This window comes from Neopelma chrysocephalum, unplaced genomic scaffold (assembly GCF_003984885.1).
Source record: "Neopelma chrysocephalum unplaced genomic scaffold, ASM398488v2 Primary Assembly neopelma1_74, whole genome shotgun sequence".
Classification (NCBI taxonomy): domain Eukaryota; kingdom Metazoa; phylum Chordata; class Aves; order Passeriformes; family Pipridae; genus Neopelma; species Neopelma chrysocephalum.
In genome coordinates this window covers 4703938-4719901 of record NW_020897735.1, presented here as the reverse complement: position 1 = coordinate 4719901, position 15964 = coordinate 4703938, and the positions used below count along the sequence as shown (strand labels likewise).

The 15964-nt window shown below is 44.5% G+C and overlaps 2 protein-coding genes across 3 annotated transcripts in view; one reads left to right on the top strand and one right to left on the bottom strand.

Annotated features, from left to right (window-relative positions):
- Positions 1–2103: 2103 nt before the first annotated feature.
- ZDHHC12 (zinc finger DHHC-type containing 12) lies at positions 2104–6756 on the top strand. 2 transcript variants are annotated; one of them, XM_027687757.1, is made up of 5 exons: positions 2104–2204; positions 2474–2610; positions 3516–3602; positions 4755–4918; positions 5404–6756. In XM_027687757.1, the coding sequence occupies exons 1-5, from the start codon at positions 2120–2122 to the stop codon at positions 5711–5713; spliced, it is 783 nt and encodes a 260-aa protein (XP_027543558.1). In that variant the 5' UTR covers positions 2104–2119; the 3' UTR covers positions 5714–6756. The 2 variants fall into 2 exon arrangements, with proteins under 2 accessions (XP_027543558.1, XP_027543557.1); XM_027687756.1 differs by having other exon boundaries at positions 4752–4918.
- A 1429-nt stretch (positions 6757–8185) lies between these two features.
- Positions 8186–15964, bottom strand: part of PKN3 (protein kinase N3) — a 17192-nt gene continuing 9413 nt past the window's right edge. The window contains exons 11-22 of the mRNA XM_027687755.1: positions 15695–15881; positions 14846–14957; positions 13940–14016; positions 13030–13096; positions 12402–12493; positions 11863–12039; positions 11711–11773; positions 11083–11159; positions 10407–10549; positions 10067–10174; positions 9435–9515; positions 8186–9027 (exon numbers count right to left, since the gene is read on the bottom strand). Of these exons, the coding sequence (XP_027543556.1) occupies positions 8815–9027; positions 9435–9515; positions 10067–10174; positions 10407–10549; positions 11083–11159; positions 11711–11773; positions 11863–12039; positions 12402–12493; positions 13030–13096; positions 13940–14016; positions 14846–14957; positions 15695–15881 (1397 nt within the window). The 3' untranslated portion in view covers positions 8186–8814. The remainder of the gene's footprint in view (positions 9028–9434; positions 9516–10066; positions 10175–10406; positions 10550–11082; positions 11160–11710; positions 11774–11862; positions 12040–12401; positions 12494–13029; positions 13097–13939; positions 14017–14845; positions 14958–15694; positions 15882–15964) is intronic.

Genomic DNA, 15964 nt, shown 5'->3' with positions numbered 1-15964 from the left:
TCTTCTTCCTTTGGTCTGTGGATGTGGTTTGTTTAGGTACATTACTGGGCCATTTGCTGTCAAATATTTCATTACAAATGAAAGGAACTGCCATGTGTTGATGGTGCAGTTCAGTGGCTTTGCCTTTCATCACTCCAAGGGATACAATACTGTTTGTCAACAGAAAAGAGATGTGGAGGAAGAGACTATTGTTAGGAGATCGTGTGAGAGGAGAATAAAAAAATCAGGACAATATTTGAGTGTACAGATTGCTCTGAACTCCGTAACAGATCTGCAGCTCACACTCCACAGCCCAGGCTTTGTAAGTGGGCAGAAGCTGAGCACTTAAGAAAAGCCTCTGGCTTAAGCCAGTCAATCTGCTTTAAGGCCAGCGTGACTTTCTTCTTAAGACCCTGCTCCTGCAAGGGCTCAACTGCCGGTTAATTCAGTGGTCATTGTGGAGTCTCTAAAGGATCAGACTCAGAGTGAATGGAGTGGGAGGAGGAATCATGTGAAACTGAACTGTCTCTGAAAATGTGCCCTGTTGTAAGAGGACAGAGCAGCATGGAATTCCTAGCTGGAATGCCATAAGAACCTAGATTCTCCACTCAGAAACTTGCTATTAGAGATTTTCTGGAACTGAGCCCAATTTCAACCACTCACTGAGGCTGAAACCCTTGAGACAGAGATGAGCTCTGATCTCTGCTAGACAGGTTTCACAGCTGAAGGAGAAGATAAAAAGAGTAACATGCACCAAATTATTTTAATCACAAAGAGAGTGAGAATACACTCCTTAGGACAGATTATTCTAGAACATCAAAATGTTTCTACTTTCAAGTGGATAATGTTGTTACTACTCTAATTGCCTTTATTAAGCTTTAAAATTTACACCTCTCTACAAGGAAGGAAAGACACTACCCACCTTTTTTTCAAGCACCAGTACAGTCTGTGAGGTGTCTGAGGGAGGATAGCTGTAGGTTTTGCATTTACCTAGAATAAAAAAAAAATTAAAGCAAAAAGGTTTGAATGATTATTGAAAATTTTGTCTACAATTTTTATTAACCTTTCAACCCAGCTGTGTCAGGTAAACCATTGAAGTGACCCACACAGCCAGGTGCTTTCCTGGAATCAGCAGGTGGCCACTGACTTATAGAGACCAAAATAATGAATTTATGGGCAAACAATATCGAGGAATCAGCTACTTTTAAGGTGCTGGAGGGTAAATTTAGAAAGGATTTTTCTTTCCAAATTTTCACTGAGAAGGAAGGTAACAAAAGCAGCAAGGTTTAGTTGTGTTAAAACTGAAAATAACATAAAGAGAAAACACTGATTTTGGAACTATTACAGCCCTGTGATGAGATTCATCTCCCTTAAACTGGCAGACACTCCAAGTGTAAATAGGTACCTCTAAGCTATAGTCACCTTAGCTTCTTTATTGTTAGCAAGAGACATCTGGGGTGCAATTCAACTGCTTTTAGATGCCTGTTTCAACTGAGAAGGGCCATTCTCTAAACACACCTGCTTTGCTCTGCGAAGTCATCTCTGCCAGACCCTTCCATGGCTCCCAGACCCTTCCATCACTCTGCACACCCAGCAGTGTCTGCCCTGGTGTATGGGAGGTGCCGAGCACTGTGCTCAGTCCTGCGCTCCCCACACCCGCTGGCACAGCCCGGCAGCGCGAGCGAGAGCCCGGGCTCGGGGCGGGAAGGGGCTCAGGGAAAACACTGAATCCGAGTTGGAAGGGACCTCTGGAGATCATCCAGTCCAACACTTTCCTCGGGGAAAGGCCCCGGGGCGCTGGGCCGGCTCGCAGGGCACGACAAGGGCGGTGTGTGTGGGAGGACAGGCCCGCGGGCTGCAGCGAGAAAAACCGGGAGTGGTGGGGAGGAAGGAGAGCCCGGTTCCACGGGGCAGCGGAGCCTGAGGGCAGCGGAACCCGCGAGCAGGAGGGAAGTGAGTCCCGTGTCCCCGCGGAGCCTCCGCCCGCCGGGCCGGCACAGGCCGCCCTGGCCCCGCCTCGGGGCGCTGCCCGTGCCCCGGCCGGCCCCGCCCGTGTCCCCTCCGGCCCCGCCCGTGTCCCCTCCGGCCCCGCCCGGTCCCTTCCGGGCCGGCGGAGCCCCGGGGCCGCCGCGGTGCCTCCATGGGGCCCGGCGGGCGTTGGGTGCGGGTGGCACACACGGCCCTCAGCGCGGCCCTGACGCTCGGGCTCCTCCTGCACCGCACGGGTGAGGCGGGGCCGGGCCGGGGCCGCTCCGCCCCGGGGGCACCGGGGGACGGGGATCGGTGCGGGGCTGTGCGGGCCCTGCGCCCCGGCACGGCCCGGGGGTGCCCCCAGGGCAGGGGAGGGTGTGCGGAGCCCCTTCTCAGCCTCTCCCCGCTCACCCCGCCCCGTTTCTCCCCGTAGGTGTGGGATCCCTTTGCTAAGGCCAGAGGGAAACATCCCGGACTCTTCACAGGGAGCTGCTGCTCTCTCTCTTTTTTGGGTACCTTTCAGATCTGCGCGAGCAGGAGGAGCGCGGGGAGCTGCTGCAGCCGCTCATCTTCGTCCTGCTGGTTCTGTGCTCCGTCCTGCTGTACTTAAAAGTGTCTCTCATGGATCCGGGTTTTGTTAAGCCTGAAGAGGAAGCAAAGGTAAATCCCTTCATAAATGAACGAAGTGGTGAGGCTATAAAGTCCATAGGCTTCTCTTCTTTTTTCGCTCTGCAAGATAAGAACAGCGTGAAATAGTTTCTGTTGTGCTGGCATGAAGGAAACACACACAGACCATCGGAGATGAGACCAGACTGCCTCACATTCGTATTCTGTAACAACAGCAATAGGGTTCAGACTTAAATGTGCCTTTCACACCACGCTGACCTTGTAAGTGACTGTGCCATTTGAGACCAAGTCCTCTCTTCCAGCAGAGGCTGCAGTGCCCTATAGAATGTGTACATGACCTATTTTATTCTAACTGCTGCTTAAGTGGTACAAGTGCACAAAAACCTAAATTGAAGGGCAGGCTTGGCAGACAGTGCTCTCTGCAGCCCTGTTTATTGAGCTGTTTATGGATTTGTTGCTCTCTCAGAGGACACACACAAACAAGTTACAGTGAGATAAATGGAGATGCAAAGTTCCAGTAACTGATAGTCTGCCTGAGGTTCACTGCCCTCCAGCCTGTGCAGGACAAAAGCATGATCAGTCTTGGTCCTCCATCATTAATGTGAGTGTGGCTGTGGATGAATAAGTAGCACTGCTTATACTGAAAAGGCATCATTATTGTGTTTGGAAATGAAATCTTGTTTTTGTCCCAAAGTGTGTCTTGTCCACAGTTATTTCTGCCTCTGTGCAAACATTCTTTGTGTGGTTACAGGAGCCCATTCTCTCTCGCTATACCACAACTGCAGCATCTCTAGGAATTCCAAGGAATTATTTTGTTTAACTTTCCTAATGATAGAGATAACTGGTGCTGTGTAACTGCTAAGTAAAAAGATGCAGTAAGGCAGCTCAGTCATGCCAAGACAGCACCACACAAACCTTCCTCTGTCTCTTTTTTGCAGGCAGGGGAGGCTGAAGGACAAGGCCTGGTGATCCCCCAGGGTACGGGTGACGTGAAGCTGCGGCGCTGTGGTTACTGCCTGGTGAAGGTGGGCATCCAGAACATGCTGGAACAGGATGGGATGAGTGATCTGAAAGTTCAGCTGCTGTTGTTGGTGTTTTTCTGCTCCATCAGTGCTGCTCAGAGGAGGCTGGGCAGATTGTGTAGCTACACATGTAGTAGTGATGGACACTGGCACAAAGGCCAGTTTTCCAAGGCTGGAAGTCCCTGCTGGCTTGTGGAAACAAGGATCTTCTTTTGCCATGGAAAAATTGTATTTTACATTCTTACTCCATGTCAAGCAGTGTCAAGAAGGTTACTTAGAACATACCTTGATAGTCAGAAGGGCAGTTGAACGTGCCCTGTGTGAACTGATCATCATTGAGAGCTTGTTTGGAGGCCTTAAAACAACAGAACATTGGCCTGGATGGTAAAAGACAGCATGAAGGAGAAATTAGAGCAATTTAATTAGCTCTTAAAACAGTTTGCCTAAAGCCTAGAGAGGCCTGTTTTCAGAGTGATCCTTATCGGTTTAATAAAGTTAAGCATTATCCCAGCTTCCATAAGTTCCTAAAGAATATCTACCAGGAGAAGTGAGCTTATTGCAGGAGGAAAAGCTGGCAAAGCATTTCTACGCTTCAGGGCACAAATCTTAGGAATCACTACTTTTCTCAGCCAGGTCTTTCATCTTTTCTGTTCCTGGTATTTGAGCTGCTTTCCTGTGCAAGTGTCTTGTACTCACAGAAGCAGACACTTCCCTCCTCTGTGCATCCCTTAAAAACATCCCATCCCTGCCTACTCTATTCAACAGCAGTGGTCCTAGTTTCTCACCTCAATAATCTGCTCATGCTTTCCTGAATGTACTCATTGGCTCTGTCTCCCTCCATGGCACACTGGACTTCCTATAAATATGTAGATAATGAAGATGCATAGATAGAAATAACATGTGAGAGTCACTTAGTTTGAATCCCGCCCATTTGGGTCTGTACCAGGGGAATCACAACCCCCTTGAGCTGTTCTTAGCAATGCTGATGTGCTGTTGTCTCACCCTGGAGTGCTTTAGGGACAGGACTGTTGCGGAGGAAGAGTTTTGCATGATGTTCTGTTTTACCAAGCAGGGAGTGGGACAGCACTACTGCAGTGACTACTGCCAGCAGGGTTTTTTTTCTTTTTCTGATTGATTTTCTCTGTTTTGCAGCAGCCCATGAGAGCCAGGCACTGCCAGCTGTGCCAGCACTGCGTGCGGCGCTACGACCACCACTGCCCCTGGATTGAGAACTGTGTGGGAGAAAGGAACCACCCCCTCTTCATAGCCTACCTGAGTGTGCAGCTTGTGGTACTGCTGTGGGGAGGCCACGTTGCTTGGTAAGGGCAGGAGGTGGCGTTTGGACCTCTTGAGATGGCTGAAAGTTGTGGTGCTCCTCAAGGCCCACAGAAGGGTTGGTGTAGAACATTGGATTGGCTTTGGATCTTCACCGTCTTTTGCATCCTGGAGCCCCCTAATCTTGAGCAGAATCTGATAATTTAGGTTTCATTGTTCATTTTGCTTCAGTTACTGATCTTTGTTTACAAGTCCAAGTGCTGGAAACTCCATCAGGGTTCCAGCTGTTCAGGAGAGGAGTTAACTCAAGGCAATTGTCTCTCAGCTGTCAGGGGAACCAGCAGTTCTGAACTTCTTAGATTCCAATCCCTACAGGTGCAGTCTCTCAGGACTTAACAGTATATTAACTCTGTGTAGTAAAGGATTATCAGCAGCTCACTAGTTATGAATCAAACTTAAATGTGCCATCAGGTTTATGGAACATATTCTGCTCCTTTAACTGCAGATTTATTTCTCTTTGAATTGAAAGGTCAGGCCTCTACTTTCAACAGTCCTGGGAATGGCTGCAGTACAACATTTTCCTCCTGCTGTCCTTCCTCCTGATAGTCATATTCACCACTGTGGTCCTGCTGCTGCTTGTTTCCCACCTGTACCTCATCTCGTGCAACACCACAACCTGGGAGTTCATGTCCCACCACCGCATCTCCTACCTGCGCCACTCCGAGCTGGAGAATCCCTTTGACCAGGGGATCATCCTCAACCTCTGGAGATTCTTCTGCTCACGCCACCTCACTGCATGGGAGCAAATCTATTTTCACAGGAACAGTGAGCCTGTCTAGTCCCAGGAGTACCAACACACCTGCAGGTTGCTGGGCAGAGCTTTGCTCATGCAATTGCTGCTGCTTCCTTGCACTGAACTTTAACACATCATGGACTGTGCAACCTGCTCCACAACCTGCTCACCCTGCAAAGTACATTTCAGGGATAGCCAGGGTTATTTTTTATATACAAATAACACTGTTAAAGATGAGACACTGGTTCTGGGAAGGCCAAGGCCAGCAGAGCTGATTTCTGGTCTGAGCAAAGGTATCTAAATTTATATCCTTTTCTTAACTGCATCCACATCTCCTGAAGAATTCTCTTCCCTGAGGTCTCCCTCTCCTTTTGCTGCTAGGAAAAAGCAGCAATTACAGACAAAACCAGCCAGGATCAATATAATTCCTGTGGCCTTTCTTCAGCCTAGTTCTGACTGTGAGAACTGCAGTGCCTTTTGTCAGTAGTATTGGGCATGGAACAGAAATACTTGAGTAAATATTTAGACAGTCAAAAGCAAATTTCATTTCATCCACATGCCTCAAGTTAATGCTTTCCACAAAGCTTTGAGGCTTAACACTGTTAATGTGCATGAGAAACAGCTGTAAGACATCCAATTCAGCTTATGAGATAATTAGCCTGTACTTTGTGATGCCCTGAGCAGCTTCCTCACAGCTTTTTAAGTTAATGCTGCTGTTAACAATTCACAGGCTATTTTGAATCAAGTCAGCAAAGAATGATACCATCCACTTTTCTCTGGACAGAAAAGTAATGCTTGGCTACTGAGTTATTGGTAAAACTACTACTACCTCAACATACTAACGAGATTTTAATAAAAGAATACAATTTCAGTGCAAGAGGAAAGCTGCCAGGTCCTGGTGGATGAGACAAGGAGTGCTGACAGCTTCCAGGACAGCAGCAAGTGTACTTGTTTTCCATTGAAATAAAAGGTCATACTTCAATTTTCCATGGGATATTAAAAAGAAGTTTGGGATGGCCAACTTCAGCTTTAAAAACAGAAAAGGCTGTGGTGTCAAGTTTAGTCCTGACCCTTTTCTGTTAAAAAAAAACCAAACAAAGCACCAAAAAACACCACAACAAAATGTTAGTTAAAATTATTTTGTGCCTTAATTGCCTTGGCTCAGGAACTGACACCAGCTCAGGAGCACATCTGGCAAGCCAGGAGGATGCACTCAGGGTGTAAAGTTAATGAACACTCATGAAAGGGCAGCGTAGTCACTAACAGAGCATGACAGTCCAAAAGCAGTTCAAAACCAGAAGATTCCTTTTTTGACCAAGTCCAGAGTTTGTGATCTGTTCCCAGTCTGCTTTGTTCAGGGTAGAAGCTCTTATGAGAGGGATATAAAAACACTAAGGATTGTTTTTGTCACACTGTAATACCATCCAGAATGGATTCTGTAGTTTGTTGGTGTCACTGGTGCCTGCTGAAGTCTGGATCACCTTTTCTGGTTCTTAAGGTATCACTCAAGTAGAAATTTGTCAGCAGGTACTACAGCTCAAAGCACAGTTTTGCTCTCTTTGGTAATTACTTTTAAAAAGCACTGGGATGGTAATTTACCTTTTTTTTTACTCTAAATTATAAAATAAAATATTAAATATGCGTTTTTTAATTCTTTATGCCTCTCTCTTTGAGCCCAAGTTCTAGGTTTCACCTGTGCTAACAATCCACTGTGGTATTTCCCACTTCACGGTGGCCTTGACCTTAAGAAAAGCCACAAAACACACCACAGGGGCCAACAGCCAACTGTTACCACTCAAACAACAGCAGTATCCTGCTCCAAAGGGGCCAGTGTCCTGCCAGTCTGAGCTGGAGGTTGAAGGGACCTTTGTAGGAGGGAATTTTCAGCAGCAGTTATACTTGGCTCTGAAAATAGGAAATCCAGGTTCAGTGTGTTTTGCACAAACACAGCTCTTACCGTGTTGAATTCTGAAGCATTTGGACCAGTCCTGGTTTAACAAGGCCAATTCCCTAGATCCTTATCTCCAGATCAGCACAGCTGCCTTAGTCCCCCTCCTGTCTACATCTGGTAAAGAAAAACTGAAAGAGCAATGATTCTGTCACTGTTTGCATCAGTGTGATGCTTCAACCTTCCCTTTTTGCCCAACAAGGTAACATTATGGATTTATGAAAATCTATCTTATTAAGTATAATTAACAAGGTATTTTACCAGGCAAATGAAATCATCTTTGACTTGGTGTTTTTCCAGTATTAACAGTCATTACTTAGCTGTCCCCAAAAAAGATGCAGGATATACACACTGATAAAATGTGTGGAGAGACAACCTGACTGCAGTCATTGGTATGTGCCAGCTGATGACACCATGCAATATGTACACAGACAACCTGAGTGAGAAGGAAGAAAGAAAATATTACTGTTGACATTTGCAGAGCAAAATAAAATCCTGCCTGTTGAGCAGATTGTGGTTAGCCCTAATCTAAAACATTCAGCAAACACAAAGGAGATGAAAAGCTGAACATTTAATATAAGGAAAGATATCTTTATTTTGAAAAAAGGAAAAACGTGCAAAGCTGTGGGGTTTTATATCATTAAAAACAATGGCTAATATTTGCCATCCTTAAAGAAGTAGAAAGAGAGTAATTTTCCTTAAGATAAATCACTTGGATCATTATCAAACATCATTGTCTTGGTTATATTAAAATCCACTCCTTGTCTGGCATACACATATTTATGAGTGGGAAATGGCATAAAATCATTACCAGGAGGAAATGCTGCATCTCTTCTCTAGAAAATAGGTGAGAAGAGGCCATTCCCCTGCTACTCTACAACTTTAAAAAGCCACACTACTTACTTAGGCTTTTTTCAAAGAGTAACCTGGGCTGAAGAGATGATTTGAGTCCAACTTAAATTCCAAATTTCCATCTATATTCAGTGACAGCAGAAGATATATCCAGTCAAACATTAATTATTCCTTAAAGATAACTGACATCCAGGATCCCTCCAACAAATGAGGCTGGAAAACCCACAGCACGTTAACTGCTGCAGGGCAGCACTACCTGTTCTATGGATCCTGTTGACTTTTCCACTGCCCATGCCAAGTCCTCTCAAGGTGGTAACAATCTCTTCATGTTTTGTATGGCACAGGAGTCACACATCTAAAAGGTGTCTGGAAACAAAGTCAAAGTTCTTGAAGACAGTCTGCTCCTTGTGGGTGAGGAGAGCAACCCTCTCAGGGGGAGTGAGGATTGGCTTTTGGGAGGTGAACTCTTCATCAAAGTTGCTGATGTCTGTTGGATCTCTCAATGTGGGCACAAAGGGGGGCTTCAGTTTCCTGGCAAGCAAGGCATCCCAATCAATTCCCTGGAAGAGAAGGAAGAGAACAAGTCAGATTGACAAATGCAGCTGCCATCATATAGACTGACTGGCAATCACTGTCACCACTAAACAGCATCTTTGATGCTGCAGCTTCATTTAAAAAGGAGTATTTGTTGATGTCTCTAACGTTGGTTGTATTTGTACATAGAAGCAGACCAATCAGAAATAACAAAGGAGCTCTGGCAGCTTACAGATCCCAGAAAACACATGGGATGTCATTTCAACTGTGAATTAAAACACATATTCCTGAGTGGAGCAATTAAGTGCAACAGAAACTATCACTAAGATCTCACTGATAACTAATGGAAATATGCCTCAATACCAACAGAGAGAAAATCACTCTCAGCTCAGACACAAAAAATGATGGGGAGGGAAATAAAGCGAGTTCCTACCTTAAAAAAGGGCTGGATTTTAATCTCTTCTGCATCTTTCTCCCCTGCTCCCAGTCTACGCTCTGGACATTTCCGAAGCAGCTGCAGAAATATTGGTTCAAAATTAAACAGCAGGAACAAGGATGGACAGAAATAATGTTCCAGAGAGAAAAACAAAAGAAAGGGGATGGACTGATCCCTCAGTATCATCTCATTTTCACTTTGCACCAAGGTCATCTGCCAGGAATAGCTCAGACCTAGTTCCTTGTAAACAACTTGCCAACAGCAATAAGATACCTGCTATAAACTGCGTGAAGCATCTCAGCTTAATTGTGCACCTGTGACTATGGGGTCACATTCAAACCCTGAATCCAGCCATTCCCACTGAATGGCTCTGACATTCCTGCCCTTGAATCAACACTTCTCCATGTCAGACTTAGCAGGAACAGTAAGCAGCCTGCTTGTCATCCTTACACAGAAGGACTGCATTTATGTAAAGAGATGGAAAGGAAAAATATGTGTAAATGTTAAATGTTTCCTTAGTCTGTGTAGGCAGCTCCAGATTACACACACAGATGTATCCGGTCCTAATTGAGTCCCTCTGGATCCACTCACAATTCCTCAGGCTCCCAGAGACCCACCAAGCCCATTACCTTCCGGATTATAGAAAGTGCCTCAGCCGAAAGGAATCGTGGATACCGGACTTCATCATTGACAATGCTGTCAAAGACTTCCTCCTCATCATCTCCAGGGAATGGTGACTGCAATGGGGACATTCTATTATTTAATACAAATACCACCCACTCCTCACTATTAAATAGGGATGAGAGTAGCAGGGAGCTGTTGGATTAATTAACGTTTGGCAAGTACAATGACTGAGAAAAATGTAACTGAAGTAATAATAAATAACTGGCTACATTTAGCAAATTTTCTCTCAAGTGGTCTGGTCCCCAAGCCTGGTTAGTGAGATCCCCTGAGGAAAGGTGGCCTTACCTCACCAACAAGCATCTCATAAATGAGCACACCCAGTCCCCACCAGTCCACTGCCCGTGTGTACGAGATGTCCGTCAGGACTTCCGGAGCCAGGAATTCAGGGGTGCCACAGAAGGTGTTTGTCCGGTCTCCAAAACCTATTCCTGTAGGAAACGGACACTTGTAAAATCCAGCACACATAACTGAATGGATCACAGGCAGCCTCGCCTCTGAGAGCTGTAGTTTGTCACCTGATGATGTTACCTGGGCAAGAGTTCTCATCAAGGCTTGTAAATGGCAGTGAGGAAATGGGAAACCTGAGACCCCCAACAGCTCCAAATAACAAATATACAGACAGTGCTTAAATAAACAGCAAAACCAAGAAAACCTCCTGCAGATTCCACTGCTCATTTACTCATGTACACATTTTATAGTATCCTCTATTCTGGCTCCTTTGAACAAACAAGCACATTTTAAAAGCCTTCACAGGTTTCCTGAAGATTAAAGGACAAAGCACTCTTCCCAAGTTCATCATGGCCAGATAGGTGAGGGGGTTTGTTGTTTGGTTTGTTGGGTTTTTTTGTTTTTCTTTTAATTTTTAAAATGGGAATTAATACAAGTTACACACTTCCACTTACTACAGCCCAGATCCTAAACTAATCCTCATGGCTCCATTTCAGCTTCTGCAGTCCCTCACCTTCCTTACACAATCCAAAATCTGCAATCTTCACAAATCCTTCAGCATCTAAAAGGAGATTATCCAGTTTCAGGTCCCTGCAGGCAAAGGAGATTTAAGAAAACAGTGGCTGAAGTCTCAGGAATGCCATCCAACATATTTTTTTGCAAGAGGCAGAAGGTAGTGTTAATAAACAGAATAAAAACTAAACTGAGTAAAGTCTACATTTGGTTTAAACCATGTATTATTTGGAAGATTCCTCTTAATTTATTGGTATTTTCCTCTAAACAAAAGGCTCACAAAGCAGCTTTGAGCTGAGTGGGGCTAAGTCATCTGGAAAAGGGCTCCCACAACAGCGTGACAAATTACTTGACTACCAAGAAAAAAGGAAAGCAGTAACTTACAGGTGCCCCCCAGAATGTATTGACATGTCACAGAGGATTAATCACCTGCAACATGCCAGATGAACTGCTTCTAGGTGACTTTCTTTACTGTGAGCACGATGAACATGCTGATAGCAACAGGCAGTGGAGGAAATAAAGACAGACAGAAAGATTAGAAACCCCAGCAAAACAGTGAGCTCCAGACACAGCTACAGGAGAAACCAACTTCCAAGTTGCCAAACTTAATTGAGTCTCTGCTGCATTACCTATAAACAATTTTCTTCTCATGCAAGAACTGGAGCCCCAAGACTACACAGGCTGTATAAAACCTAAAAGACAGAAACAGTTATCAGGAAATATATGTGAGATTCAAGTTAAAAATTTATAGCGCCTGGAGAGTTGACTAATTCTAACTCACTGTGCCATATGCTCTGGAAAGACATCCTCGTGGATGCGCATCATCAGATCCCCACCTGGAGTGTATTCCATCACAAAACAGGCGTGATGAGGCGTCTGGAAACATGCAAACATGTTCACAAGGAACGGGTGATCAGAGGAATTGACCACTTCAAATATTCTCTTCTCACAATTCAAGCTGCCAGGATTCAAAGAAAAAAAAACATCAGTGTTAAAACTTGGCAGAAAAGACTGTTTCGAGCAAGACAGGATGAAGGAGAAAATCATTACATCTTAAGTTAGAGAAATAAAAAGTGAGGGCCAATGCAAATATTTCTCTTACACACTTGCAAACCTTGACTTTTAGAGTGTTCTTCAGGTGTCATTCTTACAAAAGTTAGACCCCATTATAAGTTTCCTTATTCCTGATTTTAGTCATCCAAGACTTAAGGTCACATTTAACCTTAATAGTACCATGGCCAGAACACATCATACTAACACTTGATTACATGTGTGTTAATTCAGCCTCTGGCAATAGAACCATCTCCAAACAAAGCTTACCTCTCAATTTCATCTCTCCTGATAATGTCTTTTTTCTTCAAGGCTTTGATGGCATACAGCTTCCCAGTTGCCTTGTATTGGGCCAGCAGTACCTGAAAAACAACAGAAAAGCTGTACTTCCAACAAATCTCTTATTTTCTTATTGGATTACTTCGACTCCCATTGACACAACCTATTTCCATCCATTCCAGACTTTCTCAAAACCCAGCTCAAGGAACTCCAAAAACAGAGCTCTGCTCCTTGAGCTGCAGCAGTGCAGAATGATGTCAGTGTAAGTTATGTTCTCACAGCTGGCCCAGTGCTGCACGAGCTCTCACAGCAAGCAAGCACACAGATTTTGGGAATGGAGCTATTCCACGACTGATCCTCATAATAATGAAAGGGATGGCAATGAAATGACTTAGCACTCCCAGGACAGTTTTCTCCAGGCTTTGAAGCCACAAATCTTCAGGAGCTTTGACTGTTAACAACAGTTTTCAGCTGCTTATGTGCCTGGGCTGGGCTTGTTTTGTATCTGCATTGCTACAAATCTCTCCTGTACTGCAATGTCTCTATTCAGACCCCAAAGCAGAGCCCCATCTTCACAACCACAGCCCCACTGCCCTGCTCCAGTGTCCTTGTGTACTACCTTCCCAAAGTGGCCACGGCCCAGCATAGCGATGCAGTGAAAATCCTCCAGCTGAACTGTCCTTTTCCTGCAGACAAACAGAAGAGTTGCTGAGACAACCCCCAAGAGATGTACAAGCAGATAACAAAGGAGTGTGTGTTTGTGTTAGGGGAAGGAGCTCTCTTTAGCAAAAGGGAAAGCAAACAGCTGTGCCAACCACTCCTCACCTAAGCTGAAATCCTGACAGCTAAGGGCTGCTGCTGTTCTGCCACTGAAAATAGGAAATAGGAATCTTAAAGTGAGGGAAGTGCTCCCAGTGGCAGGGAGCACTTCCATCTGTACTGGCAACAGGAGGAACAATCCTGACTCTCCAAGGTTCTGTCACTTCCTATAACAGGATTAGTTCTCCTCCACCCCCACATCCTTGGGGTGGTAAAATTCAATTTCTCCTACGCTCCTTTCAGCAGGCTCAGCATCAACTGTGGTAATCAGACATGAACATGTCCACAGTGCTGGCAGGACAAGGGCATAAGGAGAAACGAAGTTCTCAAACAGGAACTGGAAATAAAACACACTGAGACAATAGATATAACATGTTGCTGGAAAAAAGTAGCTGCTGAATAAAGAGATGCTTTAGAATGTAATGTCACCCATAAGGAAACTCAGGCTACAGAATTGCTAAGAAAGAATTTTTTTTTAAATAAAAACCTAAATGCTTTAGTCCAGGATCATCTTTAAAAGGCAACAGACACTCCATACTCCTCCAGTGAGTGGAATGAAGAGCTTTCATGGTATTGTCCACAGCACTAAGAATCTGGTGCTAAGAAATCAAAGCACACCTTGAGCAGAATTTTAGACTGCATGCTAAAAAATTTCAGCCCAGTGACTCTTTAACCCGTGACCCAAGGCAGCCCGTGCTGTCCACAGTTACCTTGGAGATGTTGGGATTGGAAATCCTGTTACAGCAGAACTGCAGGACTTCTCCTCAACATGCAGCCTCTTCAGGCACTAGGAAGAGAAAGAAAAATACAGTGGGTCATCCTCTGGAATCTGACCTGAACACCCACATACAAATTTTCTCCCCTGTCAAGGTCCAGCATAACCACAGCCAAGTTCTTGCAGTTGGTCATCACCCCTGCTCAGGCGGAAGAAGCATGAAAACAGATTGTCTGTGGGCACATAAAGCTATTCCCACATAAAATATTTTTTTATAGGGTCAAACCTTTTAAAATAAACACTTCTAAAAGTCTAGGGTAGAACATTTCCTCCCTAGAAAAAAGGCCTGTCACGTCAAAAGAGTCACAATGATCAAAGACTGTAGTTTCCTCTATCACCAAGCCAAATGAGAAGGGGTAAGATGTGGTAGAACACAGGTCATTAACCATTTTACTACTCAAAGCAATTTTCCTGCTCCTTCCTGTCAGAAAAGCAGAGCTGCTCTTGGTTTTGCCCATTATTTTAATGACAAAGAACTTCATCTGCTCCTAAAAGCCTGCTGGCCCTCCTTTCCTGCTTTCTCTGGGCAGTCATGTGTTCTGTACTCTTGCCCTGGACTCCCAGTACTGACCTACCTCCATTTTGCTTCTCTAAGAAAAGCAAATTATATTTTTTTTAAAAAAGAGAAAGAAAAGAGAAAGAAAGAGAAGTGCAACACTTTGTGAAGACTCCATGCCAAAATAGCACCCTGGATTCTGAATCCCTGAGATCAGACAGCTAACGAGGAGGTGCTTGCCTAAAGTACAGTGAACTTCTGCAGTAATAAACAAATAAGAAGGACCAGGTTTTGAAAGGACACCAACCAGCAAAGACAAGCTTCCCAATTAGCCCATGTGATTACCGGGGAATCTGCAGGAGATGGTGCTGATTCCTTGGAGTTGGCCATCAGGAAAAGGCGTGGAGGCTTGGGTGGTGCTTCATCAGCAAAGGTGAGCTTAGCCACAGGGAAGTCACTGCATTTGTGAGACAGAATTGAAGGAGATTCTGCCTTAGGGATGAGTATTGTACACAGACACCTTTGTGTCACTTTTGCTGTGTTAGTTCAGTCCAAATCACTGAACAAAAGGATTCCCTGATTCATACCAAAAGTCTACGAAGTATCAACAAACAGTCTTCTAAATTAATTAAAAGTTGGTTAGACACACATTCCAACACTGGCTTTCTGACACTATAAAACCAAGGAAACACAGGTGTGTAGAAATAAGTATGATCAAGAATTTATAGGAAATCTTGATTTTTAGTACTGACACAGTAGTTGACTCAATTATTTTTCTTTTCTAAGTCTCGTGTGTCAGTGGGAATAATCTCTTTAGAGAACGACTGATTCTCTAAAAATTAACTCCAATAATTAAAAAATTTATTTTGGGGGAACTTTCTTCTACAGCACATTTAAAAGCTCAGCTATGTCCCTTCTGAGTGCTACACTATGCCAGTGGTTGGAGTACATGTGCATTTTTATCACAACAATCACATGATGACCTTGCCTAGATCAGTTACTGTACTGGTGAAGACATTTAATGAGTGGAATTTTCTTTCCTTTACAGCACAGAAATTTTACATCTTTTTGTGTAGACAGATACATTTTTCTCATCAGCGTCTTCTTCCACCTTAGTAAGATGTAACAGAATTTTAATATCTACCCCACACCCATTCCAGAGTGTCATCCAGCAACACTCAGAACATGACTCACCCACTCAGTTTGGACATTGAATCTGCAGGACTTTGTGGGGAAACTGGAGAAAAGTCTGTCTGAGTGGGATCATGGAGTGGGGGACTCAGAGTGCTGATGGAGCTGCAGGGAGGGAGGAAACTCATCATCAGGCGACCCCAGGCAGCAACATTCATGTTCATCTGAGGAGCTCGGAGAAATTCCTTCCCTGGAGGAGTCAGAGCCAAAACACCAGTGAGATGACAACACATACAGTCTCATGTAACACATACAGTCTCATGTAACACATAC